This window comes from Patella vulgata, chromosome 3, assembly GCF_932274485.2.
Source record: "Patella vulgata chromosome 3, xgPatVulg1.2, whole genome shotgun sequence".
In the NCBI taxonomy this organism is placed as follows: Eukaryota; Metazoa; Mollusca; class Gastropoda; family Patellidae; genus Patella; species Patella vulgata.
In genome coordinates this window covers 56021637-56042024 of record NC_065881.2, presented here as the reverse complement: position 1 = coordinate 56042024, position 20388 = coordinate 56021637, and the positions used below count along the sequence as shown (strand labels likewise).

At 38.6% G+C, this 20388-nt stretch overlaps 2 protein-coding genes across 6 annotated transcripts in view; one reads left to right on the top strand and one right to left on the bottom strand.

The window, feature by feature from the left end:
• The window catches only part of LOC126816344 (sodium-coupled monocarboxylate transporter 1), a 126952-nt gene that overhangs the window by 18823 nt on the left and 87741 nt on the right, over window positions 1-20388 (bottom strand). Inside the window, exon 1 of one of the 5 annotated variants that reach the window (XM_050542778.1) lies at window positions 9959-10317. The exons of 1 other annotated variant lie outside the window; for it this stretch is intronic. In XM_050542778.1, coding sequence (XP_050398735.1) covers window positions 9959-10291 — 333 coding nt within the window. In that variant the 5' untranslated portion in view covers window positions 10292-10317. Of the gene's footprint in view, window positions 1-1800; window positions 2245-4901; window positions 5544-9958; window positions 10318-20388 lie in introns of those variants that run through there. 3 more of the 5 variants (XM_050542776.2, XM_050542779.2, XM_050542777.2) reach the window with 3 other exon arrangements.
• LOC126815178 (tropomodulin-1) overlaps window positions 1-20388 on the top strand; it is a 193737-nt gene that overhangs the window by 86745 nt on the left and 86604 nt on the right. The window lies entirely within an intron of this gene.

Below are 20388 nucleotides of genomic sequence, written 5' to 3'. Positions count from 1 at the left end.
AGCGCTAATCCCAACTCTAACCCTGGACCTAGCCATAACCCACAATCTCGTCAACAATTAAGTGCACTAAACTTATTTACATCTCTGCGACCTTGTTGACATCTGGAGATTGTAGAAAACGCAAGTCATCGAGTCATTTCAAGTATGAATATTCTACGTCAATTAGAAGAAGAGTTAGTCTAAGCAACGAACATGGTTTCATCCGTTTCACTTGGTTAGAATCATAGTTATCGTGTTACAAAGTCTGATCCAAACCAATTGGTTATCTCTGCTTAGTCCAGGCAGAAAATGCGCAGCATCAAAAACAGTCAAGACATTAACCAAATGAATATCTTCAAGATTATACACTCAAAAGATTAAATCCCCTCAAGATTAAACCCAAACACTACGTTCATTTTCACTCATCTTTTTTCCTTTTAAAGAACATTTTAAAATTGGCACACGAATCGTGTAACACAAAAACCACAGTAATATAAGAATAGAAATGATTGAATGTAAATCAGTTTATATACATTCATATTACATTATTGTATGCTTTGCGACTCATTTCTGTCCATTTCTAGGTAGCAAAGAATAGGGGTTTAGTTCCTTTAAAGAAAACTGCCAAATCTGCCTATAGCAAGTCGTTTTCTGGCTTCAAATGTTATATATAAATTATCATTTCGACACTTATTTTCATGACCAGTCCATAATCAACTCGCTGTACCATCGGAAAACTTAGATATTGAATGGATTGAAACACAATCTTCATTTAATAATTTAGAGTAAAAATGGATAATCAAGACTTTATTTTTATGGAATTAATGGTTCTTGACAATCGTGACTCTACTGGCAAAACTTCAAACACTAATAAGTTCGCCCAAAATCCAAGAATTTGACTAACATTTTCAATATATTCAAATTTTTTTCAGGGTCTATTATAGAACTATTATGACAAGAACGGGCAACCCTTTATTTAAATCTTATTAAATCTTTATCTAAATGCATCCTTTAATTATATAATTAAAAATATTGTCTTTACAATCACTTGAAGCTAGTTTAAAAAAAAAACAACCATGAAGTAATCGTGAGGGGGTGGGGTGGTATTCACTGTTAAATGTATTATATTTAACTCTTGTAAAACATTATCAAGCAGACATGACAATCATATATTTTAAAAGATAAGGTAAATATATCGTAAAGATAAATTGTTAAAAAAAAATAACATACAAAGTATGTATCGTTCGTGTTATAATGATAAAATGTTATTTAATGTGTTTGTATTTCCTTGGAAAATTTATTAAAACAGTGCATATAATACGGACACATCTTGTACTATTGTATTATTGTCTGATATAAAACCCACGTTAAAGTTTTTTTTTAATTCTGAAATTCATTCGAATTGATCAATATCGGAGCAGCACAGACTTTGGTGAAAAGACTTGTATGCAGGTGCCTAGCAAATTAGTGTCTTTTGACTGCCCTAGAATCCAATACTTTTACCGGAATTCGGTTGGTACTAATGACACGATTAAAATCTCTGTGCGTCATTTGGATTTTTCGGAAGATATCAAATTTTCCATGGCTTAATAAACTAAAATTAAATAAAGAAATAACCCCCCTACTTACGTTAAATTTAAAATAAGTCCCATTAAAATATTTCCCGTTTATTTCGTCTGCATTGTATATTTCCAATTCCCCAGCTCTTTGTAAACTCTGAACGGAATTGAATCATTGTGATTTCCAAACCAAATTATATATTATCTGCATGATTAAATGCCAAATTTATATCCATATTTATTTTTGTGATTGCAAACTTACCTCAAACGAACTTGTCAGTTTTAAAGGATACAGAAGAGGAACAAAAAATATAGATGTCATAATGATAGCAAGTATCAAACCCAGAAAAAATACACAGTATTCAGTTCCTGCTGTGTATATTTCAGCCGGCATTCCAAGAATCAAAATGGCTGACGTAAAACAAACTATCATGGACACCGATACAGGAATTACGCCCAGACTTCTACTGGCCATCAGGAATTCTCCTGTAGAAACTTTTCTTCTAGCCTCGATAGCATAGTAAATTCCAATAACAGCCGATATTAAAAGCAGCAAAGCAAATATCATAAAGTCCCACAGTTCAAAACTTCTTACTTCAGACATTTTGGATTTCTTAATTTGTTGGAATGTATTAGTCACAAAAAACGTTAGTCTTAAACTTTTAACCCATGGAACCCATGTATGTGACCGCCAAGTTCTATACGGCCACAACTATTCAAACAAACAAACATGTAAAAGGATATAAAATCAAACAACATAATATTTAAATGTTTTTTTTGTAACCGCGTGTTTTCTATGATGTATAAATAACCGGTAAATGATTACTGCTTTCTATTGACAATCCGTCACTGGAAGGAGGATAAACCCAAGCTAATGACAACAAACGTATATTTTTTTTTATAAATGTAAGGTGAAGGATGACATTACAACACGTCATGATTTATAATCCTTCAGTTTGTCACTAAAATAAGACATTAAATAAGTTAAAATGTCTGTATGTAAATCGTCGCTTTTCCGACAAACCGGCGAATAAGAATAACCCTTTATTAGAGGCATTTAGCAACTGGATATAGCATTATATTAATTTTATTGGTGTATCGTAATAGTTTAATTCAACAATATACAATTATTCGCCATAAACTAAAACACATGGAAGAACGATGTTTAAAAGAGTATTTACTAATATATTTGAGCGACGTAAAAGAGAAACGTGGCCCACATAAATTAGTAATTGTCCTTCCATAAGTATGTGTTTTAGTTTACAGTATATTGTTGAATGATACAATATGTAAAAGTTAAATTTATACCTTACCCAAGTGACGATTAATATTATTGGTTCACCGAAAGAAATTTCTAACCTTACATTATGAGAAATAACAATCAAATAATTCTCTGATTAACCTAATCACAAAAATATTTTTTATTTATTTGTTTTAACTCACGTATCCTGTAACTATACTATAACTATAATACCTGATATTTCCCAGAATTATTGCATATTGCATTTATGTCTAAACCAACATTCTTTGAGATCGTTTTTCTTGATGAGATGATCATGTGCTAATTGGAATTCCGATGGCTTAGCAGATATTAAAGTTATTGGAGGAAGACGCTTGGTGGTGGGGCCGAAGACAACAAGTAGCAGAACTGCACTGTCATCGTTGAAGAGCCATGTACACCTACCCCATCACAAGGGATACGGAAAATATACCAATGTCCTCAATAATTTCAAGGGGGGGTTTACCAGAAGACGCTAATCTAGTTCACGAAGAGCCCGTTCGTGCTCTAAGAGAGAGAGAGAGAGAGAGAGAGAGAGAGTTTAACGTCCACTCGACACAGACTAGGTCATTTCGGAACTGACGTGGTTTAATTTTATTTCAATAATTCGCTTGCGCGTAGGAGACTTTAGCAGTGGGAGGAAACCAGAGGACCCGGAGAAAAACCCACGATCAGGCTGGACAGGCGACCCTACTCATTGTCACGTACACGCCCGTTGACTCAATGATAGGCCTTATGATGCAGCGCGCGTGCTAACCATTCGCCCCCCCCCCCCCCCCAACAAGAACATTTCCCAAAAGATGAAATGAATCTAGAAAGTGCGGATTCGACTGTTGATGATTTGAAATCATTGAAAACGGCTGGCCCAAATTTAAAAGCGTTTTGTTAGAACCAAAACACGAAATATCGTAAGTAATGTTGTCTATACAGGAATCACACACATTATTATAGTCTAGGGGCTAAACGTCGAAGAATACAAGTCCTAAAACCAACATTCCTCGATTTACCGGCAACAAAAAGTAAAGACAATGTTCGGAGATTACCAATGACATTTTTGACAGATTCTGCGTTCAAAATTCGAATATAAATGGGTTCAATTCTCAGATGTCAACCGCAACACGGACCCACAATGGATGGACGGGACCTCACTGTCCATGACTTTGAAAATCCGATGCCGGGAAACAGTTTTATTTAAGTTGACATACAATTCATGTCATATATAATGATTGTTTTTGTTTTTCCTGAGAAAAAGTGAAATAATTAATTCAAAATCATTACTGGGAGTAAATTCTTGTGAACGAGAAAACCAGAAATGAAAGTCAATGGGACAGAATCTCAAGATCTGCCACTGACAATTCCGCCTGTTTTGTTGACTGTAACGTGAATATGATAGCGCCAAGGCATTTTAAGACCACAGAAGAATGTTGCCATAACGGAATCGAGCGCCGCATGCGCGAATTTTTTTTAGATAGCAACGTATAATATCTAACTAAGCTTTTAATTGTTTGGGACTGGGAGAATGGGAGAATATTCTCGTGAACGAGAAGATAGGAAATGGGACAGAATCTGGAGGCCTGTTGGTTAATTCCGCCTGTTTTGTGAGAGTTGATATCACATTTCTATAGTCTGTCGCCCCACAACCGCTCACTAGTGCCACTACTGAGTCACTACATAAAGATCTGACTGGTTATAGCGGAAGGTCGCGTCACGGGTCATACGAGCGGCTTTTGACCTTATGGTGTAAGACATTTGATTAGCCAATCAGTGTTTCTAGTGGGAAACTTACAGTTCCGTGCACCACACGCCAAGAACCCACCGTAACAGACCGTTTCATTGACTAACCCCTCACATAAACCAGAACGCGGGTTATATATCAACTCTTCCGGAACCTAGTATAGTAGAGACAATTAAAACGAAATTTTGAACTATAAAAAACGAAACGAAATAAGATCTAGGTTTTAATCAGATTGCGGTCGGTGTGTCCAGTTATTCTGGTTTGCGTATGTGGATCTTACGAAGTTCAGGATTTCTCAATTGAAACGCTCATCTACAACTTCCTGAAACGAATTTCATTTTCGACTTACCTCAAAAGAACTTGTTAATTTTAACGAATAGAGAAGTGGAACAAATGTTATAGCTGCTATAACAATGGCAAATATCATGCCAATCAAATAAACACAATAACCAGTTCCTTCCACGTACATTTCAGCTGGTGTACCAAGAATCAAAATGGCTGACATAAATGAAACTAAAATGGACACGGACACAGGAATGATCCCCAAACTTCGACTGGCCATCAGGAATTCTCCCATTGAGGCATTTCTTCTAGCCTGCACAGCATAATAGATACCAATAACCGCCGAGACTAAAAGCAGCAAACTAAATAAGACATAGTCCCAGGCTTCAAAGCTTCTCACATCCGACATCTTTTACTGATTTTAAAGTCAAGCTTACAATCAACAAATACAACAGACTTTGTTAGCTAAAAGCTATTGTCAGAAGTCAACAAGTTCCCCTTTATTCCACAGGATACACCAAGATTGGTCGACGTTGCTGTGCTTAAATAAAATCTCCGTCGACCTGTTTAAATCGTCAAATGTAAGCAAGTATATATCCTAATAAAAGTGACATCTAGTAGATCGTATATACATACTACTTAAGACGAAGCCACAATATGGAGTGGTCTTTCCCATATGTGGGACCGTTTCTGAAGTGGTGTACAAACAAATAATATAAAATATTGTATACATCTCGTGATGATATATGTTACACTACACTCAATTTATATATATATACACCCAATTTACATAAATATCCCTGTTCACACTATGATAAAGATTTTGCGGTGGGTCAGGGTCTCGATCAACACAACAAAATAATTATGTTACGTGAATTTGTAGCTTTTATCTAAGCCGATGAAAACAATAACCTTTATTTGGATAAGATAATAAACATTTTAAAGTGACTATTGTGTTTTTAAAATGAAATATGGTTTAATTACTTATTTTTCCGAAGCAACCGGGTTAATAAAGGTTGGCATACACCACGCTTTGAGGAAAAGTTTTCTGCGGACACCGGCGCTGCGACCTACTCTTATTTCAAATTCAAACTGCCAAGGGTTCTTTAACAGTGATTTTCCGACGTGGTTTCCCCTTGTCAGTAGTGGAGAACGAATGAACTGACAAGGACAACTGTCTAGTCGTTCAGATGGGACGCAAACCCGAGGCCCCGCGTATAAATTGGCATGCACGTAAAAGATCCCTTGGCAGTTGGAATTCGATATAAGAGTAGGCCATCCGCCACAGATCCGCTGTTCGGGCAAAATTTCCCACAGGTTGGTTTGCTCTTGTCAGAAACAGTGTCTAGTCGTGTACTCATTGGCATGAACATAAAAAGTTATAAAAGCTGAAATTCGATGAAAAGTATGAGGACACACCACCGTTAGGGAAAAATAGCCCTCATAGTACACTGCATGCACGTGATAATTAGCCCGGTTAGTGAAAGTTAACATTTAGTAGGGAAATATAATGATAATGGTTACATGACTGCCTCCGATCCTATAGAACTGTTCATAATGGACTCACATCGTCTGGACATGACGCTAAGAGATGTATCAGACGACCTCTCTTGTCACGTGACCATCAGGCTTGCACGACGAACACGGTGTCGACCGAGCACGTCATTATTGGAACATGACGTCAAGACGAAAAAGGTCACTATTCGAATGAGAGTCTATATCGTAGAGCAGGTTCCATTTCGACGGCGGCTTTATGATGATATGGGGTTGCTTTTCATATCACTGTAAGCCTCCACTGCCAACGGTAATAAAGAGAGATCATATCCAGAGGTGTACATGCCCACCTTTCTCAAGAATCCAAGCTTTCTGGATGACAACGCTAGACTACGCCAGCCATGTGCGTGCTGATTTTTGATATTCGGCACCAAGATGGCGTTGCTACGCTACTTTCACCAGCAAAAACACCTGATCTAAATACAATTGAGCATATCTTGAACTCTCTCGGCTATTTGGACCAGGCACTATACACAAGGGATGGAACAGATTTACGCAATGAAATGAAACGGGGTTTAACGTCCTACTGGGCTAATGAAGACGACAGATTTACGCAGGCTCAGATCCAGGCTGGCAGAGGCTACACTACATAGATCGAAGAGTTGCCCAATTACTTTGGCCCTCTAGCATTGATCAAGGGCCCTTAAAGATTCATGGGTCCCTACGACATACGAGTGGGCTCAATAACATTAAAGTGGGGCTCCTGCAAGTAGTGTGGACCCAATTACTTTCAGTTCGGGGCCCTCGAGAATTAATTAAGGCCCCTTCGCATACGAAGTCAGGCCTCAATTGTATTATAACGTGACGCCACTGACTTCGATTAAGGACCCACTATTAACGTGGGGTTCCTTTGGGTTTGATGAATCGTCCACATGGTGGGCCCTCAAGGGTAGTGTGGGCCCAATTACTTTCACGTATATGAGGGCCACGTAGTCAATGTCAAAGGCCCCCTCATATACCGATTAACGTGGGGTTCCTTTGGTTTTGATGAATCATCCCACATGGTGGACCCTTAAGGGTAGTGTGGGCCCAATTATTTTCACCTATATGAGGGCCCCGTAGTCAATGTCAAAGGGCCTCTCATATACCGATTTGGGCCACAGCTCCACGCCAGATTCAGTACCTAGGTTTTAAGGACAGCATTATCTCTTTGTCACCAGGTGGGCCGCTACTTAAGAGAAACCTTTTCAGCAGCCATGGGAAGCACAATATTGTTTCTACGTGCGATTTTAAATCCAGTAATTGTAGTCCATATTATGTTATTTTGTGTTTACAAATGGACGTACCGGAAAACATGAAGAATTCAGGGGAAAATCTCGCTGTGCAATTTATAGTACCAAAGGGGGGATCACGGTGGCTAAGTGGGTAAGACGCTCGCTCGCGTCGGGTGTTCGATCCCTGCATTGGCCGAGAAAGTTCATCCAGATTTTCCGCCGTGGTCCCCCTTGTCAGTTATGCAGAACGGAGGGCCTGGCAAGGACATCTGTCTAGTCGTTCGGATGGGACGAAAAACCGAGGTCCCGTGTACACATTGGCGTGCACGTAAAAGATCCCTTCATAGTTGGAATTCGATATAATAGTAGGCCGTAGTGCCGCTGTCAGGGCAAAATTTCCCTCATAGTACACTGTATGGCGTATGCCTGTCTTCATTAGCCCAGTTCGGACCAAAACAGTAGGACGTTAAACCCCATTCCTTTTTTATAGTATCAAAATAATCACGAACAACTGAACCTATTGGACCTTTTGACAGTATTCGAAACTGCCGATCACCAACGGACGCTATTAATAGATCATGCAGAATTGAAACCTGCGTGTACTTGCTATACTGTCGGGGATCACGTGGCTAAGTGGGTAAGACGCTGGCTCGCTAGCCTGGAGGTCGGGTGTTCGATCCCTGCATTTGCTGAGAAAATTCATCCAGATTTTCCGGTGTGGTTTCCCCTTGTCAATGATGCAGGATCAAGGGCCTGACAAGGACAGCTGTCTAGACGTTCGGATGGGACGGAAAACCGAGGTCCCGTGTACACATTGGCGTGCACGTAAAAGATCCCTTGGCAGTTGGAATTCGATATAAGAGTAGGCCGTAGCGCCGCTGCCCGGGCAAACTTTCCCTCATAGCACACTGTATGGCGTATGCCCGTCTTCATTAGCCCAGGTTAGGAGCAGAACACTGTCTTAATTTAGCTAATATTATCGATAAACATGATATGGATTACCAGCTTGTCTCTTCTTTCAAGCCCCGAGAGATTACCAAGGCTCTGAGTTATGTAACTGATTGTTCCCACGATATTAAAAATTGGATGACTTCATGGTGAGAAAACTGAAGGTATATTATTTCGAACTAAAAGACGCCCCCAGAAGATGTCTCAAGCTAGTGTTGTGAAGGCCCATGGTCTTTCTCTAGGCCCATGTTTGTCACTTAGAGTTAGAATACATGGTGGCAAGCTGTATCGGGCCTTTTATTTTCATTTTCTGCGCACCAGAGATCTCATACGGTTGAGAGAGAGAGAGAGAGAGAGAGAGAAATGGGGTTTAACGTCCACTCGACACAAACTAGGTCATTTCGGGACTAACATATGGTTTAATTCTATTTACATAATTCGCTTGCGCGTAGGGGTCTTTAGCAGTGGGAGGAAACCGGAGGACACGTAGAAAACCCACGAGGTTGGACAGGCGACCCTACTCCTTGCCACGTACAACCGGGGATTCGAAACCACGCCAGTCGACTCAATGACAGACTGTATGATACAGCGCGCGCACGCTAACCATTCAGCCATCCAACCCCCCTTCATACGGTTGAAGTTATAGGCGTATGGAGGTGTGGCAATCCTGTTGTTCTTATAAATTTATTAAAGGTACAATATTCCCGGCCAAAAGTTTAACTACAGACTTAAGTTTATCTATATTAGAAAGTTGTCTCAGCGAAAAGCACACAAGTTAAAAATATTAAAATGAATGAAACCTAGCGTCTGTCATTATTTTATGCAAATTCTTGGGGACATTTTTTTTAATTTCAGAAATACAACTATAGGTCTTAAATGGCACATCAATTCATTGTTAAACATACATTATGCAAGAGCTAAATCTGCCTATTGCAGGTCTTTCTTTAGGCCTGAAATGTTATCTAAATTATTAATTAGACATTAATTAACTTATCCAGACCATAATCAATTCTCGATGTCATCGCTAGCCTGCGATGTTTATTGGATTAGGTTCCGATTTGCTGTTCGATTTCCATTCATGATTTAATCATCAATCGCTAAAATCTCGGTTCAGAGTAGATCACGTTGACTGACATTTTCAGCAAATTCCCTTTACATAATCTAGTTTTTAACTATTATAGTGAAAACTGTTAGCTCTTTATCTAATCTCCCATAATGTATCTTTAAGTAAGATTACATATATATTTCAATTTAACCATACGAAACTTGTTCATATGGGCTACATTTATTGATAATATTTACAGCCTGTCTCTGCTTCCAAGCTAGGGGAGATTACCAAGGCCCTGAATTATGTGACTTATTGTTCCCATGATGTTAAGAAAGGGCTACATTTATTGACAATATTTACCTCATATGAACTTGTCACCTTTAGTGGAAAGAAAAGAGGAACAAAAATCAGAGCCGCAAAGAGACATCCAGAACTTCCAATAACTCTCATATAAAACTGGGTTCCTTCCACATACATTTCTGCTGGTGTTCCCAGAATCAAGATGGCCGACATGAAAGAAACTAGAATCGAGATAGCAACAGGCACAACACCCATACTTCTATTGGCTTGAAGAAATTCTTTTGTTGTTTTTTGTCCAAATGCAAAGAATATTCCTATTGCTGCCGATACAGACAACATCAACGCAAATACCACGTAGTCCCATGTTCCAAAGCGCAAGACGTTATCCTCCATGTTGAATTTTGTTGTCAGGTTATAGAATGTAGCGAAATGGGTACAATTCTTTGGCAAAACTATTCTGTATTTATAGCAAGGATATCTACACCAGGATATGATAAATTATTGTACGAGACAATCATATTTATTGGTCATTCAAGAAATTTATCTATAACCAAAATATAGGTTGAGTATAAGATAACATTGAAATATGATCGGACAATTCAAATACTGTGGTATCTACTTTGAGTATTAGACGAAATCTTCTAAAGAAATATGGCTACTGTTTAGTTTTGAAAACCATTCTGACTTTCTTTTTTTCTTTTAAGAATGATATCGAATAATAAATATTATTAGTCATTATCAACATTAGACAACAGGGCCTCTGTAACCTTCTTCGCTTTTGATAAAAAAAAGAATGGTGTGGGACAATGTTCAAGTTGGTCGTTAACAAGTAACATTAATTTAGCTTCCATACGTAGATATATAATCTCATTAAAAACTGACTTTTTGACTTAGCATTTTTTTTTTGTTACACAAATTACTCGGGTTACATTCTTCTTGTTAAGTCAAAGTGCATAAAATCTGCGATTTCATTGGTCAATTGTTTTACTATTATTCGCACCCGTACTACAATCGAGCACTCCGTGACCTTTAGCTGATATCAATTAATTTTGGTGTTGGTTAATATCGATCACTTGCACAGTTCAAAATATCTATTACTAAATTCAACAACACAATATATAATTAAATCCTCTATTCTAATACAATTTTATTAAGGCTTTATCAAATTTAAAGAGGTATTTACACTTTATAATTTTAAAGTCTAATTAAGAATTAAAATGGCTTTAAATATGCAAACTGCAAATTTGGACCAACTTTTAAATCTACCCAATCTTGGTCGACAAAAAGCTGAAGATGAAAAAATATTAGCATTGAGGGAGAAGCATGGGAATCTGACTTTGCAATTATTGCTAGAGACATCAAGCTTGTCCAAGGAAAAATGAAAAGACTTTATTGTGTCGAATTTCATTGAATTCCCATCAGAGGATGTTGCTGGAGCTGATAGTGGCTTTTGCACTAAGTAAGACATGGCTAATTTTATGTCTGAAATAAAGGGAATGTTTTTGGAACAAATACAGGAGTTCAAAAATTTTACCAAATAAACTGACAAAAGGATTTCGAAATTGGCGGATACACTGAACGTCAAATTATAGAGTTTGCTTAAAAGCAACGAATTTGACACCCGTATTAATTCCCTAACCATTCTTAAGCAGGAAGCCCGGAGATCATTTGATCCCGTGGATACCCGACCATTATCAAAATCATTAGACCCCGTGGCTCCTGTGTCCGGTGCCATTAAATACCCTAGTTCTTCTACCCCGAACCCTACGCAGTCCATTGACAAAAAAAAAGCGCCATTCCATCAGATGGACCTTACAGATATGAATCCAGATACAGGAAAGATGACCCTCGGAGTCAGGAACGCCATTCTGTCCTCTTAACTGATCCCCTGGGGCGACATTCAAGGTCTCCCATAGTCAAACATCGAAGTATTAGTCCCCCTAGTTCTCCAGATTCTAATGGTTCTTTTGCTATGAGATCCAGATTGTATTCAGATTCAGAAGAACATTCCCATGGCCGGCGTCACTCTCGGAATTCAAGACCTATAATCCCTAAGATGGTGCTGTTTTCTGGAGACGATAAAACATCTTGGGGGTCATTCTTTGTACAATTTGAGAGGGTAGGTCATTCGTGTGGTTGGTTGGAGCGAAGACACTTCCAGAAGATGTCAGAATGTCTAAGAGGTAGCGCCTTAGAATATATCAATCGCTTGGGTATCTGGAAGTACAACCAGTTAGTTAAAGAACTAAGACGGCTCATGTAACAGCTAGACGTGAGTTACAAACCGTAAGGCAGCAAGAAGGTGAGTCGTTTGAGGAGTATGCCCAGAGGGTTCAATTTCTAGCTCTTGATGGGTATCCTGGCACAAAACGGAATGTCACTGACCAACTTGCTCTAGATGCCTTTTTGCGTGGTTGCAGGGAGAAGGAAGCAGCAAGGATCACGATGGAAAAGTCTCCAAAAGATGTCCACCAGGCGGTCCGTGCTCTGAAGTCTTTGTTGGCTAATGTAAAAGCCATTTTCGGGACTAAAACAGTATCTTTCCATCATAGGCAAGTCTCTGTTGTTGACGAAGAGCAGTATGAAGTGCGTGCTACCTCAGCTTCGGTTGAAAGTTCCAGTCACCAACAGGAAACGAAGGAATAAAAGAGTTACGTGTTACGTGACGTAATGCTGGATATTCAAAAGATGTTGCGGTATCATCTGAGATATTCGTCTCGATCTCCGTCACGTTTCTATACTCAAAAGGACAACATATTTTCCACTCCACCACGATATTCTAGTCAGGGCAATTCTCGAACACCTAGCCCTGAACATTCTACAAACTCAAGTCAGTTCTCGAACCAATCACAAACTGTCAATGGTTCTAGTAGATCCGGTGGTATTGGAGAATCTCTTCCTGTCAATCGAGGCCATGGTGTTGGGCTCTCCACAAAGTAAAGCTCCAGGTTCTTTAAACTTCAATCGACTGAGGATAGGGGCAGACCCTCAGTTGTTCCCCAAGACCAGACGATGACGATTCCCCTCCTGTGTTGGTAGTACGTGAAACTAATGAGACTAGTTTGGTCATACCAGTCACGGTGTTGGATCAGACAGTGTATGCAGTAGTAGACACAGCCGCCATGATAACAATAAATGAGGCTTGTTTCAATAATACTAAAGGTATTAATCTTGGTAAAGCTATAAGGCTGAAGGGAATTGGTTTAGGTTACATTAGTGGCTATCTGATTGACGATGTTGACATACGGATTGGGTCAAAAGTATTTCCTTGTAAGGTGTGTGTAGCTCCCATAACTTATCCAATGATCTTAGGCATAGACTTTCTTCAATCCAATGGCTGTCTCTTGAATATGCACAATTCTACTTTGTCAGCAGGGGATGAAATTAAAACGGCCACTCTAAAGAGGATTTTAGTTGCAGATATAACGGTTTCGGGGTAGCTCTCAAAAACTGTACTATTCCAACTATACCAGTTCGTTTTGAGCACGGCCTGTTCGGTCTGGTTGTTCTGAAACAAGTCACGAGAGGTCCTCTTCTTCTGCAGGCAGCCTCCGTCTGTGCAGGAACTAACTATGGATCGGAGATCATGAATGATAGCAATTTCTTCGTTAAAATCAAGTATGGGAAACAGAGAAGTTGCAGATGTGTTTGACGATTCTTCATCTCCAGGAGACACCATGTTCATAAAATCATCAAAAGATGAGGATTTTCCAGTGGAGCAGCTCTGTAAGAGGGTCCCAACTCACTTGCAGGATCTCTTTAGCCGATCTCTTCCTGAACTTATAGAACCTCATGCCCAGGAGCTTGTTAGCTTGCTAATTCAGTATGCAGATGTCTTCGCATAACAGGAATTTGACCATTCAACACAAGATTGGCAGTCATCTGTTTCTGATTGGAGTTCTGCTCCAATCCTGGTGAAAAAGAAAGATGGAAGTTGTCGAGCACTTAATGATAAAATCATCAAACATAATTTTCCGTTGCCCATTATTGAAGATTGCTTGGATACCTTGCAGGGTAAAAAGTACTTTTGCACCTTAGATATGGCTTCTGGCTAGTACCAAATAGAACATGATGAAGAATCTCGTAAGGAAACTGCATTCTTTACTGTTTCCAGAGAGACCAATCAGCTGGTCTGTTCAAATCTGAAGGATTATTTATAGTCTATTGGCACGTTAGGCATGATAGGTCTATAATGCAGTGCAAATAATATTAAATGATGTTTTAACACGAGGAGTATGAAATCAATGCCAAGGGATCTTTTACGTGTACGCCAATATGTACACGGGACCTCGGTTTTTCGTACCATCCGAACGACTAGACAGCTGTCCTTGTCAGGCCCTGCATCACTGACAAGGGGAAACCACGCCGGAAAATAGGGATGAATTTTCTCGGCCAATGCAGGGATCGAACACCCGACCTCCAGGCTACCGAGCCAGCGTCTTACCCATTTAGCCACGTGATCCGCCAATACGAGGAGTAACCCTCATTCTTAATTGTATATAAAAATTAATGCACCTTTTAGAATGGGTGATAAAACTCAATTCTACCTTTTTTTTGGTGAGGGGGGGGGGCTGACACTGATGTTTCTGTGCCTGATTATTTTTATGATACCTAGGAAGTGACCGTCTTACTGACTCTACTGTCGATTCCAGCCTATACCTTTCTATATCAGAACTGACAAACAGTTTTTGTGGGTGTTTTCCCCCCTTACTGTTTTAGTTTTTGTAAATATACATATGTTTTACACAGGTATTCCCTATGGATTTCACTACTTGGTTAAAAAAAATTTTAATGTAATATTGTATCTATTCAATTTCATTGCGGCTACTTTGGTTCTACAAGGAGAGGAATGTGGAGGAAACCACCTGTGTTAATCGGTCACGTGACTCGCTACACCTGTATACATCACTTTTCGTCCAAACTCCTTATTGTAAGAATGTCCACTCGGTAACTACTACACATGTATGACCCGGACTATAGATGTTAATGTCGTTTTTCCCGCTTCTTTATGTCCATGCTTTGGCCTTTTTGCAATTTTACAGTTTTTCTTTAACAGATTCTTCATAATATATGTCTGAATTTGCGTATAAAGCCTGGCTGATCGAGGTGCTGACATTGTTTCGACCAGCAGTTCGGCGTGCAGGGCCACAGACGGTATCGCCACTGTTGTCAACAAAAACAGTACACTCTTTAATTGTGTTAAACTTTGCGGGGTCGGTTCCTACATCGCAAAGACGGTTGCCTTTCGGATAATACCCATTCACCCACTGTTAGGTTTTAGGTGGAATGAGCAATATTATTTTGATACCTGTTTGCTTATGGGGTGTGCAATATCGTGTAAAATCTTTGAAGCGTTTTGTTCTGCGTTGGAGTGTGGATAGGTATGAAGACACATGGTTCATATATTGGACAAATTTCTATTTGTAGGCGAGCCCGAGAAAATAGTTCATCAGAATCTGTTCTCCTTTTTACAAATGTGTTGCCCTTGTCGCTACCATTGACAAGATTAATAAAACGCATTCATTACTTGAAACTTATTTACAACTGATACTGTAAACTCTTCATATACCGTCCTCTTTGATATAATATTAAAATTTGTTCATAAATATTCATATAATATACTACTTAAAGTATATAAGAAATAAGATGACTGTAGTCATCTGCTTATTATTTCGTCTCTCGTCTAGCCATTAATGACATTACAGGTTTCAAAATGAGCTTTAAAATCAGTTAAAGATACAATATGGGAGATTAGCAGTTCTCACTATATTAGTTAAAAACTAAATAATCTAAAGGGAATTTGCTGAAAATTTCAAATTGATCCACCCTGAACCGAGAATATAGCCATTGAATTTGGGGTCTAGCCTCAATCATCGTACTAAACATAGTCTCGATTATCCATTTCTTAAAATTTAATCAGCAGTAGCAGACCGGGTACTAATCCAGTAAATATCACAGGCTAGCGATGACACCGAGAGTGGATTATGGTCTGGATAAGTTAATCAATGTCTAAGTAATAATTTAGATAATATTTTAGGCCTAAACAAAGACCTGCAATTGGCAGATTTAGCTCTTGCGTGATGTATGTTTAATGATGTGCTGCCATCAGACTTTACCGTCGGCAATATTGGCTTTCTGTAAGCCTGTCTTTGCTATCGTGGCTGAAACTGTGACTGCATAGGAGCACTGGACTGTGGATATCTAATTGGGAAATCGAGAAACTTGGTTCTTGATTCGGGTATTCACTGTAACTGAGTCGACGTATTAGGGGAGTATATACCTTTTAAGTGTAACCTTGTATCATCATCCATATTTTGCCTAGCATTTCTTAAAAGTGGTGGTTGTCTGTTGTCTTCAAGGACGTGGGTACACTTCTCTACTTTTCTGGATAACTCTGGTAACCGGATCGTTCGCCTTTCAATGTCCTCTGCAGTTATTTCTCTTTTGCCTGTGCTAGAACGATTCGGCCATTGTCTCTGAGTTTATCTACAACTGTAATACTGTGCGATGTATCTGTGAAGGGAGAGCTTTTTTCTATTTTTGGACCCCAAATGATAAAGCGGTTGGTAGTGTGGTGAGTTCTGCTGCAATTGATGCTCAGGACCCACCCCCGGTATTTTCTCTGCCACCAGTGATCTGTAAGTCTTTAAAGTAGAGCTTCTCCGGCGAAGAAGGCTGACTAGCCATTATTTATTAGTTGTGCTATATTCGACTCAACTCTCTTTGAACAAACGGGCCAAAACTGTATAAAACTATTAATTTTTATTATGCATTAAACCATATGTACAGTTAGGTTTTGTTGGCGAACTGTCCCAGCTCAAAGAGCATGTATGTAGAACTAAGGGTGTAAAATAACTGAATCGTATATCCCAGTGGAACAACTGGCCCTGGATAACGCCTTCTCCTGGACGTCTCGACAGGATGGCAACGATTTTGAGATTTTATTTCCAGGCCATCATGTAATGTTGTAACTATGTCAAAATATAAGTTCAACATCATTTAACAGATGGACATAATGTGATTTATGATAATTCGGACTTACAAAAGTATATTTTATTTAACATGAATACACAATATGGTATGCATATAAGTTATAATTGCATTCTATATATTCAAATTCCGTTATTTAAGTAAAGGGAGATAATAATATCAGACCATGTATTGTGGTACATTTCCTAAAACAAAAACAAAAAAGGATTATAAAATAGTTTAAAACTATTCATACAGTCCCTCGCTACAATTATATATCTACAGTGACCCAAATCTAATTGTAGCTGATAATAGTTAAGACTATTTAGGCGTCTATAGATTGTAAATAAAACAATATTAAAAAATGAAACTAGCTTTGGCACATCAGTATCCTCTTCCGCCTATCAAAGTCTCAGACTCGTCAGAGTAAACACGGGACTTAAATCATCAGTTCAGTTCACTCCACCTTTTCTTCAAATGACTACTAGATCTTATAAGTTATTTAATAATAACCAGTGCATTTTCTTTTCTTTTTTTTCATTTGCATTGAACTTGAACTCAAATAAAAAAAGACATACTTTGTGGATATTGTCTGTTTGAAAAAGGGGAACTTTTTAACAAATAAGAAGAATGAAGTGGGATTTTATGAGACTGGTGTTAATCATTTGCCACGTCACTGATAAAGTAACTCATCAAAAAAATGCATAAACTTGAGCTGGCATGACCTTGTTCGTGTATTGGAGATCATCAAACTTTCTCTCCGAAATCTCTCTTTTATTGGTTTTGGTTAATTTAAACAACGGTATCCATGGGAATTTGATAACACATTGTTCTTGTTTTGATTGGCTTTCAAGTATGTCTGGAAATGGTTGTGCCGTATGTAAATCTCCATGAGATTCATCCAATACGTAGCAGTATACTTACCCATCATTTCTATTCATATTGTGTTATGTGAAATTGTGAATCTGTAACTTTGTGCACCAGCTTTTGTACTTGGACAAAGAAGTACACCTTGGGCGTCCATTGGCCAAACAGGGAAACTTCCATTTGTTTCTAACCTCTTTTTGTCAGCATTTCTCTCATTCTGAGCTTCGTCCTTTGCGTCAAGATGCACGAGTCGCGCTGATCTTTTCTTGGACCAAATACTGACTTGCTAAAATTTCGGAAAATGTTCTTAAAGAATATCAGCCCAACTCTTTTTCGGCATCTTTTTTGTAAAGTTCATGTAAATTGACGACCTTTGTGCCTGGATGAGGAAACCTTTTATCTTTGAAAACCTGACTCTTTCGACAGTAATGCGAATCAATCCATGGTACCTTTAACATCCACTCTTCAGATAACTAACGTCATCGTTTGCTTCCCAATCCTAAAATTCAATAAAATAGTTTTTATACAAAATCTTCCGAGTAGCACAACTTCTTGTCTCCTCCTTTGTACTTTCCGGTTTTTAATTTATCATTTACGGTTCGTCGGGGAAACCTCAAGTTGAGCAAAACATACCTTTACAAAACTGAACTGATTGTCCATCTAACATCTGAGAGCTTGAAATGAAATGAAATTAAAAGGGGTGTAACGTAGAACTGTTCTGATCCGATTGGGCTAATGAAGACGAGCATACGCCATGGGGGAAATTTTGCCCAGACTGTCTATGGCCTACTCTCATATCGAATTCCAACTGCTAAGTTTTCATTTACGTGTACGCGAAAGCTTCATCGGAATCATGACTATCTTGTAGATATTCTGAACCTGAATAGAGAGGGGGTGTTTAGGAGAGGGAGAGAAGTGGGGTTTAACGTCCAATCGACACGTTCAATTTTATTTCAATAATTCGCTGGCGCGTATAGGGTCCTCAGCAATGGGAGTAAGTCGGAGAACTTGTAGACCCCCACCCCGACCCCAGATGCTTAGGTTAATGTGGTAAGTACTAAGATTTATAAAACTCTGTATCCAAAAATATGGGATTTTAGGGGGGAAAACAAAAAGTTTTAGTAAAATTATGAATTCAGAGAAACACACTACAGATTTTGATAATACAATTAAATATGAATGAATTAGAAATATATACATTATTTACAAAAATCATTCAGTAAATAGACATGAATATGGTTATCTACCCTTATAAAAACGAACGCAAAACGACTGGTTTGTAAACTGTTTTTTCGTTGATTCGTAGACTTTAGCTACAATCAAGGCCAGGGCAGATAATATGAAATCGTGGAAACCCTATGGATTAACCCAGGGGTAAGTGGAGTAGATGTACGGTGATTATTTTACCATCTCCTTAAAACAGATCAACCACGACCACATCTTGTCTCACCTGTCACCATAAGGTTAAAGGTCATTTATGAACGCAAGGGAATGAACTCCAGTAGTGTCGGGGTGAACTATATAATTATACAACAATTATGTGACATTACTTCCCGAAGCTTTAACATGTTTTCATCACTTAAGAGAGGCTTAAGTCTTTGACTCCTCATTTGGTCGTCACACTGGACGTTCGCGCCGCTGACAATTTGATTTGAGCGAGCGCGCGAAAGTTGCGAAAAATACAGTATGATAAGCCAGGGGATACAAGCTGTTATATTTTGCTTATCATGGTGCTATCAAGAGTTTATCTATGGTCTTATCTTATTTTCACCAAAAAGTGACTAGATCGTGACCATATGCAGAAAACGAAGAAGATTGTATTGCATGTCGTGCGTGTTTACATTTAATTTATGTACACAGTGTCACAGTCGTCACTATATAAATCATATACAACTGGCGGTAGTTCTTTTCTTTGATGTCCATAGCAGATATATCTCATAACAACCTGTCATGACGTCATCATAGGTTGATATATTCTTTCATATCAACCGCTGATGGCGTCATGACAGGTTGATATTTTATATCAACCGCTAATGACGTCATCTCAGGTCGATATATTCGGCTCATATCTACCGCTGATGACGTAGATGATCGAAATAATACCAAAAACACAGAAATAAATATTTATTCTTTTGACAATTGAAAATTGTTATGGTACAGTTTGTAACATTCATGACCGAAATAGACGGCGTACTTTAAATCGGTTACCCATACTCCATGTCTAAGATATCTTTCAGAATTTTCTTTCCGCCCACACACTCCTAGACTTGAAAGTATTTATCGCTCAAGAGTTCCTTTATAAAGTATTTTGGGGTATAGTCCACTTAAAACAGTCGGTCAAATCCTTCTCTGAACATACCAAAAACCTTCAATCAGGGTTCACTGTCAGAATTATCGGAAAAGAATGCCTTTTGATCCAAAATTACTTCAGGCTTTGGATAGATCCTCATCGATATGTTGGCTAAAAAGGATTGATTATTCGTCTGACTTCGTATTACTATCCATTTTGTTTTTGCGATCAATTCAATACTCCAAAATGGCGAGGTATAAACAAAAACATGCACGTGATTACTTCGGTAATTTTCGCTATTTGGCGGAAACTATCGAGCAATATTATCCAATCATTGTTGCCTTTTAATGGAAGAGCCCATTAA